Raw genomic sequence first — 26,961 nt, forward strand, 5'->3', positions numbered from 1 at the left:
CTTTCTTTTTTGGAGACAATAACTCCATTTATCGTGCGCTCTGATCTTTGAAACTTTGCAGACCTTTTATGTTCTCAAACATCAGTATTACACACTGAATGAGAGGTAATATCCAAAGAAGCTTAATGGGGCACTTTAAAAATAAAATGAAAGTGCACCCTGAATTTCTCAGTATGCATGTATACATTGTCTCTGGCACACAAAGCTCTACTCACCAGAGGGGGCGCTGTCACAGTCGTGAACGTTACACTTCTTTGTGTTCTTTGGTCGAGGTTCATGATCACAATCCACATGCTCATTTTCATCCTCAAGCTCGGCCTTAGTGTTGACACATTTGACCAATCGCTGCTGAACGCCTCCTCCGCAGGACACCGAGCACTGCCAACACACAATAGACAAGCCTGTTAAACACCCAGTACGGTTTCTACAATCCACCCATTCTGGGCCAACCGGCCTTTAATAATCTTCCATCAGATGGCTCTGATCAACAACCAAATGCAAAGTTTTGACAACATATGACTGTCTTCAAAGGGGTCATATCCTATCATTTTCATTCAGTTTTTTTTCCATTTTCAGTAGACGTGTTTACATGTGACTAATTTTCATCAATCAGAATGAATCCAATCCAAAGTTTCTGAAAGTTCTGTTTACATGAACCCTAAATGTTGCAGTCCGATTCACATATAATATATATATTGCTATAATGTCACCAGAGATACCATGAGTATAATTGTCATTTTTGCCTTATGACACATCTAAAAAAAAAGCTGACAATTATGTCAGAAGAGCTTTTTTAGCAATCTACTGACAAGTTCGTAAGACATGAGATTCGAATAAACATATGCACGTTTGTATGGCATAAAACATATGTGAGCATAATCATGACGGCAGTGTGCATGTGTGAAAGATCGGACAGTCAAGAAAACAGTCGGATGAAAGCGTTTACATGCTTTTTTTAAATTCAGGTCTACGCCACACCTTTCAATCCAATTTAAATATCATTCAGATTGAGCTGAATTCGGATCGATTGAGATGTTTACGTGAAGGCTTTTCAGTCCGATTGAGCCACCAATCCAATTATAAATGGATTATTTTAGTGCATGAAAACAGTGTTACATGACCAGTCTCTCTGACCCGTAGAATTAAAAAGGCGATGCACAAAGTTTGAAAGACTTCAATATTTTATCATAAGAACACTCCCGAGTCCCAGACAGCAACATAGTGTTGTTGTCATTCAACCCCTACCACACACTCCTAACAGGCAGCTTTCACGACCAATTGTAAAGGCCTTTCGGCACATCCCTACCTTTGTTTATGCCTATTACTCTAACTTGCAGATACCCACACTTGAGTTCATGTGGGTGCATTTGACTTCACTGATTGTCCAATTCTGTTACTTCCTACATTTAAGCTTGACATTCTGCACACACTGTGAATAGTCCATTACATTTCTTTATCTTTGAAAATCTGAAAAGAAAAACCGAATGAGAGAAAATTACACATGAATCAACCTGGCAATATCCCAAATAGTGGAAGAAAATTACATTTTCAGAAATAGCCACAACAGAAATTAATCTTTATGTCTTTTCAAAGAAATGTTTGCTTGTAAATCTTTTTTTTTTATTTTTTTATTCCTTCTAATACATAATAAATATACTGGCCAAAGTTCTGGGTGGTTGGGGATCTACAAGTGATTGTGGGGTAGTATTTTAAGGGTAGTATTCTTGTTCTCCAATCTTCACTTTTACATTCAAATCAGTCATGAGATGTAACAAGGTTTGTTCTCACTTTCTTCTTCTTTGCTGTCTTCTAGTTTTATGGTGTATTGTTCGCTCACTGTTCTGCGCTTATGTAACCAAACAGATGTTTTTGGTTTTAATGTTTTTCAATAAAAACATCAGAGATACTGAACAGAACCCAGCAAATGGTGTCCCTCTAATTCTGATTATGTGGGCTATTTGGTTCACACCTTTAGATGCATCAAATGTTATCTAGTGTAGAGACACACTGTTAAACCTGACGACTTGTAAAAATGAAATGCTTCCTCAAGAGATGTATGACACTCACCTGACCCCAGGATCCAGTAATCCACTGGTTGCATGGATGGATGTTGCAAGTCTGGATGTAGCTGGGCTGCCCGTCGTCATCACATTTCCCAGTTTCAGGGCAAGTGACCAGCCTCTGTTGCTCCCCAACTCCACACAGCTCTGAACACTGTAGACATAGATGGAGATGAAGAGAGTAGAGTGAAGATAAGGAAACAGAACCAAAGAGCTAAGGAGGGGAGACCAGCTACAGAACGGAAACCTCTTTACCTGCCCCCAAGAGGAGGTGTACCAATCTAAACAGCTGTGGATGTTACAGGGAATTCGGACAGGAGGTCTTGGGGAGGTGGCCTGGCAATGAAACGGCCTCAGCAACCTTTGATCTCGTGCGTCGTAACACTGAATCTCTCGAACCTTCACTCCTACACCACAGTTTTTCGAGCACTGCCAAAATAGAAATCAGGGGTAGAAACTTCCATTGTTTTATCAGTCACTGGAAATTCATTGATTTTATTAGGTTTGGCTGCATGCATGTGGACTTACTTTAGTCCACTCTCCAATTTTCCATGCAGAGCAGGGTCGAAGGTAGCAGCGGCGCGCTGGCACTGGCCTAGTGGCTAAATCACAGTCTGATTCTTCACCAGTGCTGCAGGACACTGATCTCCAGATGGCACCAAGCCCACAACTTGTGGAGCACTACCATACAAAATCATTTGTAGTATTGAAGTATCGGTTGACACTGAAACAGGCATGCAACCCTGCTTAAAGTAATTTATCCAAGACCCATTCCTGGATCAACATTTTTATTAACTACCTAATCAAATTTTAGAGTTACTTTAAACATTAGAGGTTATGGGCTTCAACAACTCAACAACATTCTTATTAATATATCATCCCTTTGATTTTCAGGTTATGAAACCTGGCGTACACATGTTTCCATCCAAAGTTATGAATTTAACTTGCACACAAAATTGGGCGATCACATAAAACATTAGCAAAAATAGCACAGTTTCCATCCAGTGACTTGAAGAGAACAAAATGATAACTTCCTGATAAACTGCTGCCAATTATTACTAAGAAAATACAATAAATTACTTGTGCCTCAGAACATGCAGACGAAGCGCAATAAATGCGGTCATGTTATCTTGCTTCCGGAGGCAAATGCCTGTTGTTTGAGAATCCAGTTGTGTGAGAAAGTTCTGGGAGGGAATTATACTGAACACTCTGACACCAGACTTCGGCTCAGGCATTTCAAAATGACCAAAGTAACATTTCAGATGCTGTGTAACGAGATCGGTCTGCTGGTTTGTCCAGTTATACCGTCTCATTGTGCAAAGACCATGACCTTTTTTTAATGCGCATCAAGGAATTTATTTCCTTGATGCGTAAATGTATTTCCACTATAGTTTATGCGCATGTCTTCTTATCGGAAGAAAAAGATTTTTTATACAAATTTTTATTTTATTTATGCACATCTTGGCATTTCCATCCAGCGTTTTTTTAATGCAATATCCCAAAATTCACATAAAAAATGGGTGGATGGAAACATGGCTACTGTCTGACTTTAAGGATGGATAGCTGTACCACTTGATCTTTTATATCCATTTTTGGTGCTAAAATAACATGAAAAATCTCATTACCTGAAAGACAAAGTTATGTTTGTTTTGAAACCGTAAACTGTGGTGTCAGCATAATTCAAGGACTTTTGATCATGGTGGCTGACTGCTGTTTCTCAGCCCATGCTGGTTCCATATCTAGAGAATGTGAGGAATGCATAATTAGCTACTCACAGCACTCCAGTTAGCTTTTTTCCAGTGTGCAGGGGAGGCCGATGGGGAAAGGGAAGACATGACCAGTCCAGTGGGCATCATAGGGCTAGAAGAATGCACTGAATGCTCAATGCTAATGTCCTGAGATGGCTGCTCAGTAGGAGTAGAGAGAGTCGGGTTCAGCCCAGTAGGTCTAAGCGTTCGGGAAATAATAATCTCATTGTTACCAATCTCTGTCCAGCGAGGTAAGGGGATCGGAGTTCCCCAAGGCTCTATTCTAGGCCCGTTTGTCTTAGTTGTTGCAATGGTTCCTAAATACCAACTGTGAGGTTCTGCTGCAATTGTAGTGTCAGGAATCTCAGTCGGAGTGAAGAGTGGGGGCTCAAAGTCACTTTCCGTTTCTGTAGGAGGTAGAGCTGTTGTTCCAGCTGCTGAGGTCATGCTACTGTAATGTTTGGCTGGGATAGAGGAAGTTAGAGAAGGAGCAGACTCTTGAGAAAGGCTATCTGAGGTCGTAGTAAACTCTCTTACAGCGGGCCATGGTTCACTAGCCTTCGTTTTAGTTGTTGGGTCAGTGAAAACTAAGTCATTACTGGGAGCACTGCTTAGAAGATCCATTGGGTGAGAAGTTGCACTCAGTGAGACTGTCGGCGAGGTCGTAATCCTTTGTAATTGAGTAGTGGGATTATAAACATGTCTGTTCCTTTTTGGTTCATAATTTTGAGTGCTATGCTGAGGTTGAAAGCTTTCCCAGTCACTTTCACCCACAGGAACATCTTCACCAAACTCCCCTTCATTCTCATCTTCAGTTACTGGCATTTTGGTTTTATCTTTTTGATTGCCTTTGTATTCGTCGTGGTTATTTGAATTTCCATTCAAACTTACATGCGTTTCAGGAGTTAAAAAGATGTTTGGCACAGTTTCATATGATAATGTGAGCTTGTCCTGAGGGGACACATCTGCAGTGGACGGAGGTTTCCTTGTAATGCTGATGTCCTGACTCAAGCCAATATCAAAGTCTGATGCCTTCAATTTGTTAAACAACCTGGTAGCTACAGAGGATGGTTCAGTTGTTGTAATGACAGGCAGAAAATAGTCCTCAGCAAATAGCTCATCATTATTTTCATCCAGTACGTCTTTCTTTTGAGGCCCATGACCTTCAGAACCCTTGCTTGTAATGCTGTCAAAGCGAATAGTGGTGGGACTGTTTTGGTTTGCAGTGGTGGATGGCGAAGAGGTAGTTGCGGGGACATCTGTCCCTGCCAGATAAACGTCTCCATGTTTTATTCCTGAGTTATCAAACATATCCTTTTCATCTTTATTAAGGTCATACGATAGATCCTCATGGAATTTTATAAAATTATAGTCATAGTAAAAATCATCAACTTGAAGATTTTTCACAATAGAATTTTCAGAGGACTTTTCAATATGACTGTAATGTGAGAAATCATCTTCTATAATGTCATTGAGGTCAACATTGCCCCTGGGCTGATTTAGAGTAAGACTGTCATGAGGTATAGCTTTTATCTCATTGAAAAATTCTTTGCTGGACGCTCCACTTCCGGACCAGTCGTTGCCAAAGTTGTCCGAGTTTATGGGGCAGTCCTTAGCATAGCATGGCATGGTTGAATTAGGCTTGGCTTTCGGATCACAGTCTACACCAGTATTCCAGCTGCAGGTCACGTCACGTATGCGGAAACCATCTGCACAGCTCACTGAGCACTGAGGAAGAAACAGACAGTAAGAGCTGTCAAGTCAGAACACGGTCTCACATCGATTTAAAAATAAAAATGAAATAGCAAGTGGGAGCGTTCTGTATATCAATGAGTCAAAAGAGTATAAAAGCGTCGCCTTTGTGCAGTTTTATCCCATGAAACACAATCTGAAGCTCGTCTTATGGGAAAGTAGGGAGTAGTCATAAAGCATGTATAGTGTTTGTAGTATTGACAGCATTATTGTGAAGATTAATGTTCCCCTCAGTTCATATAATGTGATGAAGTAGTACTGTGGTATAGAGATAGATCTGATAGCATGTGGAAAAAAAGGATACTTGTTACAGTCAAATCTACTCAAATCCATAGTTTGGTTCAAACCTTAATTTTTGATTTAATATTAATCAGAAATTTTTATTTTTATTTTTATTTTTTTATTAATGCACAGATCATATTATATATATATATATATATATATATATATATATATATATATATATATATATATATATATATATTAGTGCTGGGAAACGATTAATCCAAAATAAAAGTTTGTGTTTACATAATATATGTGTGTGTACTGTGTATAATTATTTTGTATATATAAATACACACATATGCATGTATATATTTAAGAAAAATGTGTTATTTATATATACAATATTTATATGTATATATAATATCAATTATGTATAAATGTATATACAGTATATACATGCACATTTTTCTTAAATATATATACATAATCGCTGCTATAATGCTACAAGGCTGCGCTGACAATCTCAGTAAAACCTTTCTTCACAGATCATTCTGTACTCTTTAAGAATGTCATAATCACATTTCAATCATGACAACTCTCAGTGTTATGACAATGTTGATATGTTTGGTCTTGGCGGAATAGGTATGATACTTTTTTGCTGTACACACACAACACGCTGCTGTGAGCAAGTAAGACATGCTGCTGCTGTACAATACAGTGTACATGAATTACCCATAGCAGATCTATACAGGTGGAGCTGGGGAAGGTGGAGGGTTTCTGAAAGCGCGCTGCAACTGCTACAGCAAATGCTGACCGATATTTGAAGGTTGAGCAGCGAGCTCATTGGCTACTGAAACAGCAGGACCAATCAGCTGTGCCCTAGAGAGAATGATGTGATTGCAAGCAGGTTGAGTTAAGGACCGATCAGCCTGCGCCATCTAGAGTTTCACGACAGAACTTTGTACGTATAAAGCCGGCTCACCTCTGACCAGCTTCCTGAAGTCCAGTCAGCAGGACAGGACACGCGTGTGTTACACGGGACGATTGACTCAGGCTTAGGCAAGTGTTGACATTCAGTGGGCTGAAGCGCTTGTTGCTCATCCAGCCCTAGGCTCCGAATACACAGCACTGTTCTCTTCCTAAGCCCCATGTCCCCACAGCTAGATGAGCACTTCTGCCACTCTCCAACCCACCATCTGATGACAAAGAAACATCACAGGAATTTACTGCAATCTTACTGCACTTAAAAGCCATCAAGCGTGCTGCTGCTGATGGGTGAGTAAAGCACAGGGCGGTTCAGTAAAACTCACATGGCTGGACATGAGCCCTTATTACAGGTAGTTTGCTTGTCATCAGGCCTAGTAGACTGATCACAGTAATGCTCCTCAACGATCCCAGATGTTCTCTCCACACAGTGTACAACTTGCCTTTGCACACCTGAAAAAAAAAAGAAGCTGTTGTTTAGAAAAAGGTACGTTTGCTCATGCACACAAGTATGCACTTAACATCACAGAAAATGGTAAATTATAGAATCTTCTGGCATTTCAACAGAGAAAGTTGACAACTGTACCACAGTCTGCCCATCTTCATAGGGAAAAAAAGCTCAAATTAATAAATAAGCACAAAATAAATCACATAAATAAATGTTACCGAAAATGTAAATACAGTTTATTTATTGGATCACTTATTAGGGTCGGTAACACTTTATTTTTCAACTTTTTTTATTTTGTATTTTAACAGATACAAATTTCGATCCTACAAATGGATTAGTAAATGTTGAGATTCACATGAACTACGATTATTAAATACTTTAAGTATTGTTCATTGTTATCTCAGGTTAACTAACTAATGTTACCTAATTTTCATAAAATTTTGTCAAAAGTTTGTTAATTTATATACTTTCCATGATCAATTAGCCAATAGGGGTAAACATATCATAATTTCATAATATTATTATAAAAATATGATCAAATTAGGGGGAAAATGGCAATAAAATGTAGTGTTAGTGGCATTTCACTCTCTCTTCTGCTTATCTTTTTGTGAAATTCCCCCAACACTAAACTGAAAAATTTGTCTGCATGACATTATAATTTGGCTGGCATTTAGAGAAAAGCATTTTATTTAATAATAATTCGGTTTGCCTTTACGAACACGTGCACCAGCCTATAATCTTTCTGTGGTTTGAACATTTTCTGATCATCCTATTTTCCTCTGGGAATGAATTTAGGAACATCTTGAGCTCAGATATTCTGTAGTTCAAAACCAGAGATGGCAGCAAATTCATGGCCTCTGATACTTACCACCTTCATTACTCTATTACTATTCTACCTTAGGAATTGAATTGACTCCAAAAGGAGGAGGGATCGCTCTTCTTGAGTACTCTCCTCATCCTCGGGCTGGTCTCGACCTTTATTTGACCGCTTTGAGAAGCAAAGTTTCCAATAGAGAGATGAAGGGACCCACAGTCCTTCACAGGTGTTTGAAGAATGTAATCAGATGAACCCTCAAACAGATGGGCTAAAGGGCCCCGGGGCCCATGTGTCAGTCTGCACTGATTGGTGTGACCCCCAAAAGACACGGTGTCACAAAGGACCTGATCTCCATGTATACAATGTCATATGTTCAACTACAGATTCATGTTAAACTCAAGATACTTTTTATGTTTTATTTTTCAACAGAATCCCACATTAGGGCTGTCGATTTAACATGTTAATTTGGTGGATTAATTATGGAAAAAATAACGATAATCCTTAATCGTGTTCAGTGTGAAAGGCCCTTTACACTGCATGCAGTTTAGTTACGAACATGATGCAGGACAATTACTGACTGCACGATCAAGCCTATTAGAATACAGTTAAAATGCCACAAAAATTCAAGATATGGGGGCAAAAATGCCCAATATGGGTTTTTGTCTCATGTTTATATCATATGATATAGTAATATTTACATTGGAAAGGCTGAATTTGTCGTGATGATGTAGCACTGGCCTGTCAACTGAGCGTCGGTCACCTTCATGTTTTCACAACATTGCATTATTAGAATAAAACATTTTTTACTGGCCAACTGGTGACTACACCGTCCCATGGCTTTAAATCATTTGGGAGTAATTTCTAAGCCAAAATTGATGCGATTAATTCGCAATTAATTTAGTTAATAATCGGCACATCATGTAATTAATTAGATTAAAAGCAGTCACTTCAGTTCATAACATAATTTTTTTTTAAATCTGAACATAAATGCTTAGCTCAGCTCATTTTAAAACATTATTTGATGTACTGGGAACCCTTAATTTGAGTTTGGACCGACAAAGCTTTAATTCCGCTGTTATGATATAGAATAATTGATTTACCTGCTGTGCCAGACCAATTAAATGATGCCATTTGTTTGAGCACTTCAGTCAAATTAAAGATGAGCAGCGGTTAATTGCATCTAAATATGATCATATTCACTCTAACTCTTCAGAACTATCGAGAATGGTGCTCTTGGGGTAGATATGGACACATTTTTTTGTAATATTCTACTTCATTTTCATATTTTATTACAAATTAATGTTAATTAAAAAACTATGTGTGCTGTGCAATAACCTTTAACAGAGAGCTGTTGATGGCCAAAAGCAAAATATGAAAATAAATACATGTTACAAAGAACACATTTAGCTAAAGACAAACAAATGGCATTTCATGTGAAACTATCCACTGATCATAATTAACGAGAATCAATAAAATGTACTTTAATTTCAAGAGGAGTCACTTTAAGTAAAGTAGTAAAATATACAGCAGCATTGCATTGACTTTAAAGGGGTCATGACTCATGACAAAATACATCAAATTTTCCTTGATCTTTTGACATATAAGAGGTCTTTGCACCATTAAAAACATCTTGCAAGTTTCATAGCTTAAAACGTTCTCCTCATTAAAAAAAAAAATCCCCAAAAATGGCTCATTTTGATATTTCGGGATCTGTGACATCACACAGGCAAATATATTTGCATATGCCCGCCCCCAGAGCAAGACATCAACCAATAGTTTTACATCATGAATGCACTATAGGCTCCGCCCCCTGGCATTCAGTCGCTTAATGGCAGACATTTGCCTACACTGACAAATACAAATACAAAACGAATAGAAGCCATTATAATGACTGACGCTGCTGTCTACACTGATACAGTAAACAGACGTGCGTTCAGTTTCTGACGTACTCCACATGCTTAATAATGCTTTGTCTGTAAATGACGGTTTTATATGGATAATGTTTTCAATAGCGAGTGGGTGTTGATACTGTTTCCTATCCAATGATGTTAGCCAATCATAATAGTGACCGTTTACTGACAGCCTTAAAGGAGCCGCGACCTAAAAACAGATCATTTCAGGGTGAGAATGAAGATTGAAAATAATCATTTTCCGCATATATATTTGTTTTTTTATCGTGCAAAAAACTTTATTAACATCGTAAGTGAACCTCAAGGGACATATTAAAATTATAAAACCTTTTTAAGAAACTCTATCAGAGACCCTGGTTTCTGGAACCTCAAGTATACAAAGGACGAGATATTCAGTCTAATAATTCAAACTCTTGTTTCTGTGTACATTTTACTTCCTAATTTTCCACCAAAACACCTCAGTATACAAACCTCTTTCTATTAGCAAAACTAAATGAAACGATTAACAAATAAATGTGTTGTGGTTCAGCTTCATAACTACCAGCTTCTCTAAATAATTTCTACAAACTCTGTCATTATCTCAACAAAACCCATCCACTTGCTTGTACTTTTCTATCTCTAAATGAAAAGAGTTGTACATAAAACTTTAATCCCAGTTTTGATCCTTATGAATACATAATTTAAACGATACATTTACCAAAAAAAAAAAGCTCTGCTTCCCACAGAGTGCAATTGCATGCAAATCCTTAAGCCTGTGATTTCAGCTGCCTTGTCAAATACAAAAATGTTACATGGTACATTAAATGGTACATTTTTCAGATTAAATATTGGTCTCTGAGATACAAAGAACAAAATATGCAGCAAAGTTAGAAGTAGTAGTTGTTCTTTTTAGTCATCCTTACATAAGCAGTGAGGGTCACATATGAGGAATGAGGAAAAGATTTTTGTAAAAAGAGCTTGTAAAAACTCTCAGGATGTTTATCATAATTACATTTTGATTATCATATAGCCATTTGTTTAACGGAGTATGAACGACACTGTAAGAACTTCTTCAAATGTACTTTCTTAAACATTGAGGACAGTATTTCTTCCTGCATGGCTCCTAAATACATTCATAACAACAGCGGCAGATTTCAAAAGGCTTTCAACATCATTAACTGGAAATTCTTAGCAGATTAACCCGCCAGCTGACCAAAAAAATACCCAGGGTCAAATTAGACACACTTTAATCACGAATTCAGAGAATGTTTAATGGTATTTAGAGAACAAGTCTAAAGATTTGTTGCTGAAAATTGTGAAAGGACATAATTTGAAAGACAATAGATATCTGCTAGTGGTTCAACGGATCAGATCAGAAGTTATTAATGTAATAATACAATATAACAGTTACAAATTAAAGTCTAACTGTAGTGTTCAGGTACAGAAATGTAATGTTGTTTGACCAACATTATTGACACAGACAGCTGCAGGTTAATTAGGCTTCTGTCACTTTAAGTCCAAATGCACGTATCCAATATAATGGTACACATCAGATTTCTTTTTCAACTGTTCACTTAAGACATGACAAGACATATATTTTGACATCATTTCGTGTGTATTTGTCCGTTCAAGGGAAAGGAGATGTGAAAGAAGTATCAATTCCGTGTTTGCACGAAACGTGCCTCTCTGAGTGTGCGCACAGATAACAACGCGCGGGTACTAAATTGACAAGACAAAACACGTGCAAATGATGAACTTTCCCTCTATGATGGTTAACCTTTGGAATTAATCCACGAATCACATGCGTGCCGAACCGTATGGCCTGGTCCGTACGGATCATGGATCAACTACGATCTGTTTAACCCCTAAAATCTACATGAGGAACTTTTTCACCCTCACACAAAACTCCCTATCGTGTAGGTTGAAATGACTGGATTTCACTACAGTAAATGTGACCGCACCTTACAAGACCATGTTATACCCTTATTAAGTCTTATTTCTAATTTATTGAAGCTTGCTTGAGCTGGGATATTTTCACAACATTATATATGAGCATCAGCTTGTCCAAAGTCTGTTTCCTATAAAGTTTAATTCGGGACTGTTCGCTGTCTGTCTGCAATTATTGAGAAAGCAATATGTGCCAGAGAGAGCTAATTTATAGCTGAAGCCGAGCAATAGAGCCAGAGTGAGCAACAGATCAACTCAGCTATTTTCTGCTCTTTTCAGTATAATATGAAACTGTAACAGGGTAAGTAAATACACATAGAGTGGTTTAGCAGATCCGTCAGGATTGGCTCAACTTGAGCATGGGCAAAAGTTAAAAGTGAAAGTGTACAACAAGACGACTCCTTACCAGTTCCACATGTGGCGCTGCACTCCGTCCAACTCCCATAAATCCACTGGAAATAAGAGACAGCAGTGCCGTTGTTGGAATCGACTACAGTGTCTCTGCTTATGGTGTACTCGTACCTCACCCCTGGATTCGACTCCTGAAAAAGCAGCTGGAGAACATTGAGGGCAGATTAAAGAGAAATCTTGACACAAGAACACACAAATCATGTGAAAAACACACAAATCTCAGACCTAGAATCTAGGACAATGCCCATAAATATATATATAATATATATATTACGATTCTACTGTATTGTCTGTCCCTCCGTCCGAATATAGTACACTTTTTGAAAGTATGCAATATCAGATATAGTATAATTTAAATCGGTCCACATCGTGACACATTGCAGCTTACTGAATCATGACTGTTTGAATTAATTGTGAGGCAGTTGCCAGTCCTAATGTACATTTTTACATATTTTTGTGTTGAGACCAGAGACAGTTGTTTGAAAATTTTAAGTGAAATCTTATTAATTTAAGTGGTGCAAGATTTTTTTTTTTTTTTTACATATGAACAGACATATACAGTAATTTAGGGTGTGTTCACACTTGGCATGTTTGGTTGGTGCGATTGCTCTGTTAATGCGGTTCATTAGAATAAGTGTGAACGCTGCCATCTGAACCCTGGTGCGCAACAAACAAGTGGATCTTATTTGCTTCAAGGTCTTGATAAATTGTGGCACTTCTTTGTGGTTAAGAATCCAGTATTCCCGTAATATTTTTGTCTTTTAGGAGTTTAATAAAGAACTCTGTCTCGTCTTCTGTCTAAACATACAGCGTCATCTTTAAAGAATGATCGACTTTAACGTACGTCAGGTGACCTGTAAAAAAAACTGTTTCCATTGCAGTTTTGTGAAATATTCCTTTTTCGAATTTCCTAAAAAACTTCCTTATGCGAGTGTAAAAACTTTTTTGCGATATATGGGAGTTTTTGCAAAATGTACACGTTTCAATTGGACGTATTTTCAATTTCAATTTGCACAGTTACAGTTCGGTACAAGCGTCAGAACCGCGTCTCCTCGCAGCAGAACTTCATTTTTGCGTGTCGGAGGGATTCCTGGCGCTGTTTTAACTCCGTTACACATATTATAAGCTCCTCAAGAGTTCTCAGCTGGTAAAAATACCATCATATGTACACACATTCACATTTAGTCCAGCACACAGGATTCTTTTGGATGTTCGGTAAGTTCCATCGCAAAATATATGTCATAAAAGCTTTTTTTTTTTCGATCTTTAGGTTTAGGTTTTATCTCGAGGTAAGCGAACCAGGACTTTTTTTGGTTTGAAAGACCAAAGACAACCAAACTACAAGTGTGAACACACTGAGACAGCAGGAGAGTAAAACAGAAAAATGTGAGGTTGTAAGCTATTCTCAGCCACATGGGATTTAAAAATATGGATAGTGATAAGAGGACTTTACTATGGATCCAGATTTCATTTGTCTGCCTCCTGCTGCTGTAGAAATCCCTCTTTCCCCACCCGCGCAAAGGCTTCGAGCCAAAGGTCTTAAATCGCTCAGTGGGAGGAAGTCCTTTATCTAGATTGCCCCTTCTCTGCTAGACATACTAGCCTAAATCCCTAATAAACGGCGTCCTCACTTTATTGGCACTACAACATAAAAAAAGCATGCACATTTTCTATTAATAATCAGACTCTGTCTGCTAATGATTAATATGGGAATAAGCCTTTTATGCAATAAGTTCAATCATCAGTCCACTAAATTTTCAAATATATTTTGCTTTTTAAACAAGGACTGGAATAAAATCATATATTAATATTTTGTTATTGAAAAAGATCACAAAGCTACTTCCCGCTGAGTAGAATTTGATGCAAATCCATTGATTTCACTTTGCCAGTCAGATAAAACCATTCTGTTTTCTCAGTTCAAATACAGTAGTCAACATTTGAAGTGGATCAAAAAAGTTCATCAAAGTTGTCTTAAGACAAGAACGGGTAGTGTTCAAAATTAAGGTTTTGATCCACTTCAAATGTTGACTACTTTATTTACGGTTGATGGAGATACAATGAACTACGCATTTATCAAAAAAAAACGATAGCACTTTATTTTACAGTCCTGTTCCCCATGTACATACTATGTACTCATGATAGTAATTGCAATAACTGGTTAATAACTAAGTACTAACCCTGAACCTACTAAACCTAACCTTAACCCATGTAGTTACATTATATTTCCCAGTACTTTCTTAGGTAAGAAAGCTGTAAGCGCACATACTGTAAAATAAAGTACAACCAAAAAAACAATAATAACTGAATAATAAAATGAGTACATTTTTTCCAGAAGTCTTTACATAAGCAGATAAGGCTCTGTGTTAGGAGAAATTTGCAGTTGTCTGTTATGAAGCTGTAAATGTTTCCCTGGATAATACAGTCTCTTTATCGTATAAGTAGTTGTCTGTATACCTTTCCATGCCATGCAACAAATGTGAGATGTTAAATTATGTTTACCATTTTAGGCCTCTATTTAAACTGTAAACCACATTTCAGGCATCAATTCACTACACTGTGACCTAGTTTAGCAGAACACTTTAGCAGGTGCTTCTGAAAACAAAGCCCCCAAACATGACATACTAGATTCTGTTCAAATGCATGGAAGTTAGTACCTGAATCCACACCGGCTCCATGGTCGGTCCGGGGGAAGATATATTTTCCAGCTGCCCGGTCCTTTCGTAAGTGAATACTGTTCCTGCTGCCTTATACTCGCCATTCCACTGGATCGTCCATCCACCGTTCAGGAAATATTTATCAGGGTCATTACTGCGTAATGCCAAGTAGTTCTCAGCCTCTGCGACTTCCTCAATACGGATGTCCCGTGCTCCTTCCGGAATAAGGCCTATGTCTACATAGCCTGGGAGACAAAAAAAACAACAACCTCAGTTTATTCAAACAAATGAAGCAGAAAGAAAACAAATGTGTAATGTTATATTTATGACATGAATGCTACTTTCAGTAAAATATAAACAGAAACTCATTTTACAAACCGAGCCCTTCGCTGTCCTCAAAGGTCTTTCTCACTGTCTCACATGTAGATCCATTTCCATGGCAAACCCCACATTGATCCTCAACGGCATTCGAGTCGATTACATAATCACAGCCTATGTACTGTGACACGATCATATAAAAGATAAAAAAAACATTTAATTTTAACAAGTGCATCCTCCATGTTGTTTGTTATAATGATTGGGTGTTCTGAGTGGTTGCCAGGGTGTTGCTAGGCGGTTGTTAGGTTATTCTGGATGGTACGATTCTGGAAAAATTAGGTTCAAAAAGTGATTTTCTCTGTTTTGAACGCTACTGTAGACATCAGTGTCGTAAGGTCAGCAGCGGCGCCACAGATCTGAATTAGATCTGAATTAGATTGCTATCTTTTAGCGATTAATCGTCCAGCTCTACTGGATGGTTGCGAATGTTTACTTACTTGTCCAAGTCAAAGGAATCCACCATCTATAGCCTCAATCAGAATGTCAGTCCAAATCGTCTCTGGTTGCGACTGTAACCTCTGTTCCCTACTAACAGGGAACGAGACACTGCGTCGATGGCGCTTTGGGGAACGCCTCCGTGTGAACCAGTGTCTGAAACGCTTATCTAATCACGGCGATCCTATTGGCCGGCGACAGCCTATGACATCAGTACTAGTGCGACCCGGAAGTATAAGGGAAGTCTGGAGAATATGTCAACAACTTATCGTCTGAAGGGACTGTTCAGCAGGCATCCCCGAGGCATGGCGAAAGACGCAGTTTTTCCTGTTCTCAGGGAACAAAGGTTACAGTCGTAACCTGAGACGTTCCCTTTCGAAAGGGAACTAGCACTACGTCAATGATGCTTTGGGGAACGATTTACCAACGCTGCCAAGCTGAGGGGAGTGCATGCCAAATTATGCTGTGACAAAAACGTCAAAGATGGCAGTTTCACTGAAATGCCAAAACATTCGCCCTTCAGGTCACATACAAGCTGTCAATGATAGTATTCCCTACGGCCACTGCCCAAGCTATAAGCTTCAAAGAGGCCTTCAAAACAATGAAGGCCTACCAAGGCTGCTCAAAGGCTTGGAACCAACAGCTTCCATGGAAGGGGTTCCTTTAAGGGAATATGGCCAAGGGGTCCAAAGGAGTCCCATCCAGTCACTTTCTGAGGGTGACATGAAGTCAACCCCACATGCCACCAGGGAGGGCTGACCTGGTCTAATTTACTGACCTAGTCTTGCCAACAACCCGTCTGTTTCCTAAACAGAGTCTCCACCAAAACTTGCCTCACTTGTGGAGGCATCCGATAGGGAGGACTGCAGATAGTGGCAGTAATCGCTCACATTTACTGACCTAGTCTTGCTATCATAGAAACAGGCATCCTGGAGAGTAGAACTCTCTTTCTAAACCTTGCAAACTAGGGGAGTAACTCTACTCGATCCTGGATCTACACAGTGCTTCAAAGCCCTGTGGAGGCTGGGCACTCTTAAAAGGTACCCTAATAAGGGGAGCGCCTCCAGCTCTAGGGCTGATCTAACAGGGAGGCCTCGTGAGAGTCCTTCGACCTTCCGACCAGACTTAGTGAGCTAAGTATTCATACAGAACAATCCTCAGATATATTCTGGAATACTATGCTCAAACCTGATAAGTATTGACCAGGCTCTGGGCTAGAAACAGGGAGGCTTCATGGGAGCCTGCAACGTGATACTTAATGCCTTTGCAATGCTAAGCATCCAACTCGTTGGAGAGCCGCCTTCAAGGGGGCCTTTAAAGGCCTAACTACTTGATAGCGGGACTGTTAGCAGAGCTAGCTACAGAAGCCAGATGCTCTCACAGACATCTCTGTGGGCCTGGTTATACTTATTTAACATTGCCCACAGGCAGTGTACTCAGCAGAAGTACTATCTACCCTTTAAAGCAAGGGGAGTACAATCTTACTCTACTGGATTATCGAGGAGGCCTACTGTAAGGCCTACAGCTTCGACTTTCACGGACGTCAGCCCGGGCAGTGCTAAGGCTTTCTAAACAGAGTCTCTAACCTTACTTGCGTTACTTGTGGATGCATCCAATAGGGAGGACTGCAGGTAGTGGCAGTATTCACTCACAGACCGGATCATAGAGACGGGCATCCTGGAGAGTAGAACTCAGCATAGCGCTTTCTAACCCTTGCAAATGAGGGGAGTGACTCTACTCGATACTGGATCTACACAGTGCTTCAGGGCCCTGTGGAGGCTGGGCACTCTGAAAGGGACCCTAATAAGGGGAGCGCCTCCAGCTCTAAGGTTTACATTGCCAACAGGCAGTGTACTCAGCAGAAGTGATATCAAACCTTTAAAGCAAGAGGAGTACAGTCTTATGCTACTGGACTATCGAGGAGGCCTACTATAAGGCCTACAGCTTCGAATGTCGCGGGCGTCAGCCCGGGCATTGCTTCGGCTCTAAGGGAGCGTACATGGGAGGGAGTAACTAATCTGTCTCTACCTGAGCCTGGTTGGTAAAGGGTGATATCATAAGAGCTATGGGTAGCAAAGTACTCTTAAACAATGACCCTAACAAGGGGAGTACTATCAGCATGACCCTGAGGAATGTATCGGGGTTGAGGCCTATTATCTTGTATTTCTACAAGACAGATTTTACATTATCTACAGAACCCAAGGAAATGGAGGCCACAGTAAGTGACCAACGACATTCAACCTTATGACTTGAATTCTTTTATTCAAAGGGCTCAGCGGAAAAAACAACTTTTTCAGTTTTAAGGCCTAGCTGGATAAACTAGCTACAATACTCAGCTCTAAAGGGACGCCTGAGCATACTGCTTCTTACTTTCTAGATGGAAAGGCTTGACAAACGCTCATGAGACATCTGGGAGGCTTTTTGAAGATAGCCTGCTACCTATGCTGCTATCTATCCTGTACCACCACTAGCATTTTTACACCTAATGCAAAAGGCGGGCCTTGGCTAGACGACTCTTGTAGTAAGAGGAGGCCAGTACTAGGAAAAATTACATTTACAAGAATAAAATATCCTGATGGGCTCTCGGTCTAAGGAACCTAAACTCAGATACTGAGAGCCTCAAGGTGAGAATGCTCAGCAGACCGCCACCATTGTCCTAGTTACTAAGCCTAAGCCAGATTTCAAGGTGGCCCCGTGAGGGCCGACACACGAATATTATATGACTGAAGTTCAGAGCTATAATCTCAAAACGACTCTCAAAGTGAGAGGAGACCTGCTGCACTAGTATGAGGTGGCTATCAAGTTTGCCCGAAGAGGCAGATAGACTCTGTAGCTCTATCTGGAGCTTGACAGAACGGTGGCCTAAACTCCCGCTAGGGAGGAAGCCATCTCACACAGAATGTCTGTTTGATGCTCAGATGAACGCTGGCCTCACTAGAGAATTTTCCATATAATAAAGCCAACCTGTTCACTACTACAGATTGGCACTACCCACTATATAAGCCTGACGACTCTAAAATAAGAGGAGGCCTATGGGAAGGGTATGCTTAGCCTACCTATATATGGGAACTTCAGGGCCCTAATTCACCATCCTATCTATTTAACACCCTCTTAATACTTTCTAACAGGGAACCGTGGTCTATTATTCCAACTTACTAAAAAAACCTAGTAAAGGGAGGAGACCTACAGAGCTCAACCTGCTGCCCATAGAGTGATAGCCTAAACGACATTCACAAAATGGAGGCCTATCACCATAAGAGCAAGAAAGAGCCCACTTACTACAAAACCCGACGCCAGACCTACAGAAGGGTTACAAATTAAAGGAATAACTCATAAAAGGTTCAGCCTTAGGGCTGATGCAAGAAGCGCTTGGAGTGAGAGATTTAAATGCTTCAAATCTGTCAGCAGATCAGCCTGGTATGCTTGCAACACCGCCAGTGTGTGCAAGGCATCACCAGCCGGACCCACCGCTGCGTATGCCCTGCCATTATGTATGCTGTCATATTTTGGTGGCTTAAAATGCAGGGCCTGAGCACTTAGTGTCGATGCCTCTCCAGCCGTGAGATAGTTCGCGAAAATCTCGTCAATTGGGGCATCGACACATACCCGTGTTCGCCCATTCCCTCAACATACCCGCATTCGCGTATTCCCTTAACATCAGCGTAGTTCGCTGATGGCGATGAATGCGCACTAAATATGGGTTCTTCCATGCCTTTTCGATCTCATTGTGTAGATCGGGCAGGAATGGAAGGCTCACGAGAGCTGGAGCTTTATGACGGGAAAGAAACCGTTCATCAAGTCTGCCACGAGCGGTCTCTTCCCTCACGCGCTCCAACAACAGCTGAAGCCTCGCTGAAGCTGTTGGAGAATTTCATATTTCATCTGTCTTATACATGAGTCTGAATGCTGTAATGCCAAGCAGAAAAACTAGGTCACAGGGCATGTGAGGATAGGGCATATGAGGACATAGACAAGAGAGTGGAAAAGTACCCCAAAAACTTGTAGCACAGAAGCAGGTGTTGGGAAGCACTGGAAGAGAAACATATTGTATACAATGTAACGATGTGCCACCAAGAAAAGGATACTAAAACAAGATGTCCATTGTGTAAAAGGATACTAAAACAAGATGCCCATTGGGTAAAAAGATACTAATACAAACGCTAATTAGATACTAACGATAAGAAAAAGGTATAAGACTAGAGCACTGGCCCATGAAAGATCAGATGTGTGGCCGTCATCTCACTTTGTTGCTCAATAAAGTTATTCTTCTGAGACCTGACTCTTCGACTCTGAAAGATTTCTTCTGAGACCTGAACCAGACTTTAAAGATTTGAACCAAAGACCGAGAATTTGCCACAACAAACCGCGTAACACTCAACAGCTTAACATACGCCGGGCAGGGTGGCTGTGAGGGTTTGGGTTGTAAATCCTCTTCACCCTCATTAGCCATTTCCTGCTCTCTTGGGCTGGATGTTTTTATATACAGGAGAGCACTCGCTGCTGGATCAGAGGATGTTAGTGATAACACATCCTCATCCTGCAGCTCTCAAGAGTCTCCGAGGGGCGTGAGAGATTAACGATTCTCTCAAACTCTTCAGCGAGCTCCCTCTGAAAAAACGATTCCAGTCTCTGCTCTGCCTCAGCGCAAGCAGGACCCAAACCGCCTGGTACCCTTGAGAAGAGAGCAGACGAGAGTGTAGTTTTCTCAAGGGAAAAACTCATAGTGGCACAAGCAGAACCCTCAGGAACTGATCACAAGCCATGATTACCTTTTTGAAGTTTCAGGTTGAAGAGACAAACAAAACAGTCTCTGAAGATGAAAAGATGTTGACAGTAGGGATGCACGATGATATCGGGACAACATCGGTATCGGCCGATAAAAGCTTAAAATGACCATCATCGGCATCGGCCGATATGAATATTTCTGCCGATGAGCCTTGCCGATAGGGTGGCGTGTTTCCAATGCGCACGTGACGCGAACGAAGCATGAGCGCCAGCAACTTAAACTTCCAACTAGGGGTGTGCGTCTCACGGTTTTTGATCGTGGACGATTAAAATGTCTCCACGATCTGCTTTTGAAGAAAAATCATAGTATCGTGCATTCTATCAGTTCAATTCTGGCGCCTTCATCTCAACATACTGTACAACGCGACGTACATTCACATCACATCACATGTAAACGCAGAGGTAGAGTTACACTCACGGTCACGGGACACCGCAATTCACAAAAGTTCATTATTTGCATGTGCGTCAAAGTCTTGCTAGGTAAACATATCATTCACGTGCTGATGCGCTGTTCTAACATCCGCTTTTCTGAGCGCGTTACACCCGACGCTCACAGGAACTAAAAGCGTGTCACAGAGTCTGCATACTGGACTAATCTTTCGAGTCTTATTGCGCTGATACTGTCAAATACACACACGGTTTACATAAACAAAGTTGGTTATGTCTAAAGTGAAAGCAAACAGAGAAAATCTGCTTGTCAAATGCGAGTATATTAGACGCGTCGCGTGCAGTTCTTAAAGAGACAGTATAATATGCTGCCGCTTGTCCTTAAAGAGATACTGCACCCAGAAATAAAAAATTCTGTCATTATTTACTCACTCTAATGTTGTTCCAAACCTGTATTCATTTCTTTCTTGTGCTTAAATATACTATGGAAGTCACTGAAGTACAGCAACTGTTTGGTTAGCCACATTCTTCCAAATAACTTTTATAATTTCAACAGAAGAAAGAAACTTGAGAGAGTAAATGATGACAATTTAAATTTTGGGGAGAACTATCTCGTTAATGTTAATAAAACAACAAAACACAAAGACGAAATCACTCACTGCTCTTGACTGAGAACTTTAATAGAAGCTTTAATAAGCTTTTTTTGCACTTAAAAAAAGTAAGTAGTAAGTAAGTAAGTAAGTAAAATTTATTTGTATAGCACTTTTCTCAAAGTGATCACACTTTGAGAAAACAAAGTGCTTCACAACAAAAGAAAACCTTAACAACTCTCATAAATACATTGCATCACAAAAACAAAAACAAAATAAATAAATAAAATAAAATAAACAACACGTACACATTAGACCAGCCTAACCACCCTACAAACTAGTTAAAAGCCTCTTTAAAAAGCAGAGTTTTCAGCTGACTTTTAAATTTTTCCACACAATCCAAGCCGCGTATGGAATGAGGCAAAGCGTTCCACAACCTGGGTGCAACAACTTGGAATGAACGGTCCCCCCTTGTTTTAAAATGTGTAAGGGGGACAACTAATAATCTCTGGCCTGTTGATCTCAGACTACGTGAGGATGTACGCAGCTGTATCAGGTCGATGATGTATGGGGGTGCCTGTCTTTGTAGGGCTCTAAAAGTTAGGACCAAAATTTTGAAGTGTATTCTAAATTTCACTGGTAGCCAATGAAGTGGAGATAAAACTGGAGTAATATGTGCCCTTTTACTCGTGTGGGTTAAAAGCCTAGCAGCAAAATGTTGTACAGTCTGGAGACGAGACAAATCCTTCTTATTAAGACAAGTAAAAAGACTGTTACAATAGTCTAAGCGAGACGAGACAAAAGCATGGATGATCATTTCCAACTCAGCTTTTGACACCAAGGCTCTTATCTTAGCAATGTTCCTTAATTGAAAAAAAAAACAGTTTTTAATAAGAAGATTCGAATGTTTCTCCAGAGACATGGCCGCATCAAAAACAACACCTAAGCTCCTGAGACTGGGCTGAACTGACGAACCTAGGGCACCAATGTGTTTCTTTATCTGAGGGATGGTCTGCTCAGGGGCAATAATTAAAGTTTCAGTCTTGGCTGAATTCAACATTAAAAAGTTGTCATTTAGCCACTGCTTGATCCTGCTCAGACAATTCAATAAAGATGACAGTTTAAATAACTCTGTAGGCTTGAAGGAACAGTATAACTGAATGTCATCTGCATACAAGTGATGTGAGACATCCTGAAACTGGCTTATTATCTGTCCTAGAGGGAGTATATATAGAAGGAAAAGAATCGGTCCCAGGACAGAACCCTGAGGAACACCACTCAATAAACCTGCAGTATCGGACATTTTCTGATTTATGTAAACACTAAAACTTCTACCAGTAAGGTATGATGAAAACCATTTCAGAGCTGATCCGGATATCCCTAATAGAGCCTGAAGTTTATTAAGCATAATTTTGTGATCAATAGTGTCAAAAGCAGATGTAAGGTCCAACAAAACTAATACTGTATGCTTCCCAGAATCAGCAGACATCAAAATATCACTTGAAACTTTCGCCAGTGCAGTTTCCGTAGAATGTTTTTTACGAAAACCTGACTGATATTTATCAAAAATATCATGTATCTCTAACGGCGAGCCGTTCGAGGCGTCCCAATCACTGAGCAACCTGCAAGGCAGAGCTCATTTAAGTGTATGGCTTCCTTTTCCTTTTGCCATGTTTCTGTGAGGAACATAAAATCCATCTTTTCCGTGAAGATAAGATCGTTGATGGCATGCGCCTTGTTTGTGATGGAACAAGCATTTAGCAGCGCTAAACGGAGCGATGATGGCAGACCAGTCTCCTTAATAGCAGGTTGTAGTGGCCGTAAACACCTAGTACAGTCACGTGATTTCCAGCGGTGTAGTGGGGCCAATCGCTGGTCAGGCAGGTCGGACACAAACTGCAGTTTACCAACTGCAAGTCCACCGCCGCCCGGCGGTAACCAAAGGGGATCCTGTCCAACGGGCAGGACGCGCCGAAGGCGACCCTGCGACAGAGCGCCCCCGGCACCTACATCCCGAGGAAAAACCGGCAGCAGCCACCGCGGCCGCCGCCCACAGAGGAGCCCGGGCACCCCCATCGCCGAAGACAGCCTCATCGCGACCCGAACGCCAGCTCTGCAACCCCTTTTCCTTCGTCTCTTCTTTGGATTTCCACGACCCCGAAGCAAAAATCGGTAATCAAATAGGCTGGGTACGCACACCAGCGGGGGTGGAAAAGTTTGACTGTAACTCTCCCAGCTGTTACTGAGTCCTTCCATATACACTCCAATGTTCATCAGGGTGACACGATCGTATGTCAGAACAGCGGTGACACAGTGGTTTAAAGGCAGGGTTAATGTGACCATTAAAGGCAGGGTTAATGTGACCATAAAAGAGACATACACAAACAAATAAAAACGACATAAATGAGAGGCAGCAACGGCCATGCCAAACAAAGGCGCCATCTTGCCCTTGCCCCGAAAAAAACACACAAATATATCGGTATCGGCATCGGGCAAAATTAGTCTGAAAATATCGGCATATCGAATATCGGCCAAAATCCTATATCGTGCATCCCTAGTTGACAGGTTCTCCAGGCTTCCCTTATATCCTTCCAAGTCGCACTAGTAGTGATGTCATAGGCTGTCGCCGGCCAATGTTCATGCGGAGGCGTTCCCCAAAGCGTCATCGACACAGAGTTCCCTTTCGAAAGGGAACCAATTTTTGTACCAATCCAATTAGAATCCGATCATATTTAGAAAATGTGAACGACAAAAAAAAAAAAAAATCACATGAAATGCAATTTTTACAAATCCATTTTGAGCAACGATTCATATATGGTTTGAAATCCTATTTCAGTCTGACCACTCTAATCTGATTTCGTGTGGTTTATGTCTTTCTCACGCCACGTAAAATGTTAACATGCCAGACGCTGTTATAGAAAACTTGCTGAATGTTAATGCAGAAACAAGGTTGTGTTGTTGAGCCGGTCGAGCAGAAAATTACAATACTATGGTGACACGGAAAGAACACAACGAGACACACAAATCAGATCTGACCCGTTGAGATACACAATGTGGATAGTAAATAATCTACATCAGATTCCAATCGGATACACACTATCCGGCGGACTGGGAGAAGAATAGTCAACTTTATAGTTTTCTACACAATGTGTATCTGATCACATCATCAAATTATAACTGAAAGGATTATTATAGGTGTGTTTCTTGCCTTGACGTAATAACCAAGTTCCCAGTGTTCAGGTTTTCCCATTCTGCTAGATGACAAACGTAAGTGAAATAGCTCTCTTCTGAAGAGATTCTCTTCAAAAAATCTCCACAATTTTAACAGTATAATAAGGCTATGGTTGGTTCAGTGAAAGATATGTTTGTAGTCTGCAAATATTTAAATGTATATTGTGAGAAAGAGCTCTGTAGAAGCAAAACTGTAACAAAAACAAGCTTCCTCTTCTGTATTCAGCATTACCATGCATGCATTTCAGCCTGGGGTCGAACAAGGACTTGTTCAGATATTTATTTGTGGCTCTTGTGTTATATAAATTCACAGTTGACTGATACTCAAGCTGACAGACTGTCAATGGCTTGCGATGAAAATGACAAGTAGAAATTTACAAGGACAGTCTGAGACTGAGCAAAGAGGTCAAAGCCATTACCAACCTTGCAAATGCCGTTCACGCATATGTCTCGGCTCTGACTGCCTTCATAACACTGCGTCCCGTCCAAGACCGTGTCTAGCATCCGCTCCGAGAAGTGCTCGTTCACAGGTCTGCAGTGCAGCTCGCACGGATCAACTGAAATCACACAAACGTAGCCTTTCCGTAACATCTATTTAAAGAGAGCCTCAACAAAATCTCTCATTATCACCCCAGCACACTACGTATGAAGTGCTAGAGCTGCACCATTCTGGATAAATTAAGAATCACGATTTTTTGTTTAAAATAGAGGTTCTGATCATCTATTTAAAATGTTATTAATTAATTAGTCTGAATGAATCATTTTTGACAAATACATTCAATGACAAATACATTTTTTAACAGTCACTTGTCGCCACCTACTGGCGTAACAATGCAATCGATACAATCGTTATTTGAAGTGTCATGTTACTTTAATAAGGTGATTTCCTCTATTTTTATTGCTTCCGTAGACATCAGTGAACTATAAACTTTTATAATATTGATATTGAAAAGACTGTTTGTGAAGCTGTTTAAATACCTATACATGACAACTTCTCTCTCTCTGGATCAGCGGCAGCGCCAACACAGATCTAAATCAGTGTGATTGTGTCATAGGTTTAACTCTTTCCCCACCATTGACGGAAATTTTCGTCATTTGTAAGAAAACGCTTCACCGCCTTTGTGTTTTCACTGCTAGATGGTAGGGGATGCTATTATGCATCTTCTGAAAGAGTACTGAATATCCTGATTAAAACACTTGCGAAGAATATGCTGAAACGAGCGATCTTGATATGTAATCATATGCATACTTAAAATAACGCGATGATCAACATTAAACAGCATATAAATCAAAACTGCCTAATGTTACTGAACGAAATGTCGACCCAGGACGAGCTACAGGAGCTTTGAGGCGCTCATGGACTCAAACTACTCCATCTGTGTTTTGATCATCATTCTGAATCCCAACGTGATTTTCTCAGCTTCTTGCTTAAAATGTAGCTTTTTTTAATGAAACTTGCCCACATTCAAGTGTTGATAAAGAATGCATGAAGTTAGAATAACTTTTTTTCTTTTTCTTTTTAACAGAGGATCTGTTCTTTCTTTTGACATAATGCATGTTCAGATATTCAAACATTCTGGGGGCCATGAAACTTTTGTGAAAATGATCTAAAACGCTGGCGGGGAAAGAGTTAATAGACAGAGGCGAATCGTTGTCGTTTAGGTATGAGATGAGATCACATGGAGTGTTTGAATCGAGATCTCGATCTTTTAACGATTAATTGTGCAGCTCTACGTAGTGGCATAATGCTTACCTCTGTTATTCACATGCGTCCATTTATAAAACTTCCCCTTATAAGGGACTGTGTTAAAGCGGGAGCACTGGATGTATCTGAAGCTGGGCTGGTCCACAGGGCAGGGGTCACGGTTACAGGTTCGATATCTGCGGCGTTCTCCCAGACAGTATTTACCGCCATACTTGGGTCTAAAATAAAAGCATGAAACATTCAAAACGTCATTAGGTCATTCAAAATCACTTGTTATTTGTAGAAATATTCTCAAAAAAGACAAATATAGGCTAGTCAAAAAGCTTGAAATTGGTATAAAATGTCTAGATCACCTTGTCAAAGCAGCCATTGGCTCTAAACGCAATTAAAAACACACTGTAAAACCTGATGAGTTAGTTCAACTCAAACCGTTTGAGGAAACCGATTGCCTTAAATCATTCAAGTTTATTAACTCAAACAATTTAAGCTTAAAAAAAGATTTGATTTGTGTTCAA

At 40.1% G+C, this 26,961-nt stretch overlaps 1 protein-coding gene across 1 annotated transcript in view; it reads right to left on the reverse strand.

Moving 5' to 3' along the window:
* The window catches only part of LOC130069344 (A disintegrin and metalloproteinase with thrombospondin motifs 7), a 100,072-nt gene that overhangs the window by 14,442 nt on the left and 58,669 nt on the right, over positions 1-26,961 (reverse strand). The window contains 12 exon segments of the mRNA XM_056233168.1: positions 216-378; positions 2,068-2,214; positions 2,316-2,489; positions 2,589-2,741; positions 3,836-5,536; positions 6,768-6,981; positions 7,096-7,222; positions 12,277-12,424; positions 14,936-15,180; positions 15,314-15,434; positions 25,165-25,298; positions 26,495-26,664. Coding sequence (XP_056089143.1) covers positions 216-378; positions 2,068-2,214; positions 2,316-2,489; positions 2,589-2,741; positions 3,836-5,536; positions 6,768-6,981; positions 7,096-7,222; positions 12,277-12,424; positions 14,936-15,180; positions 15,314-15,434; positions 25,165-25,298; positions 26,495-26,664 — 3,497 coding nt within the window.

Source organism: Rhinichthys klamathensis, unplaced genomic scaffold (genome assembly GCF_029890125.1).
Source record: "Rhinichthys klamathensis goyatoka isolate OS25496 unplaced genomic scaffold, OSU_Roscu_1.1 h1tg000362l_1, whole genome shotgun sequence".
Lineage (NCBI taxonomy): Eukaryota > Metazoa > Chordata > Actinopteri > Cypriniformes > Leuciscidae > Rhinichthys > Rhinichthys klamathensis.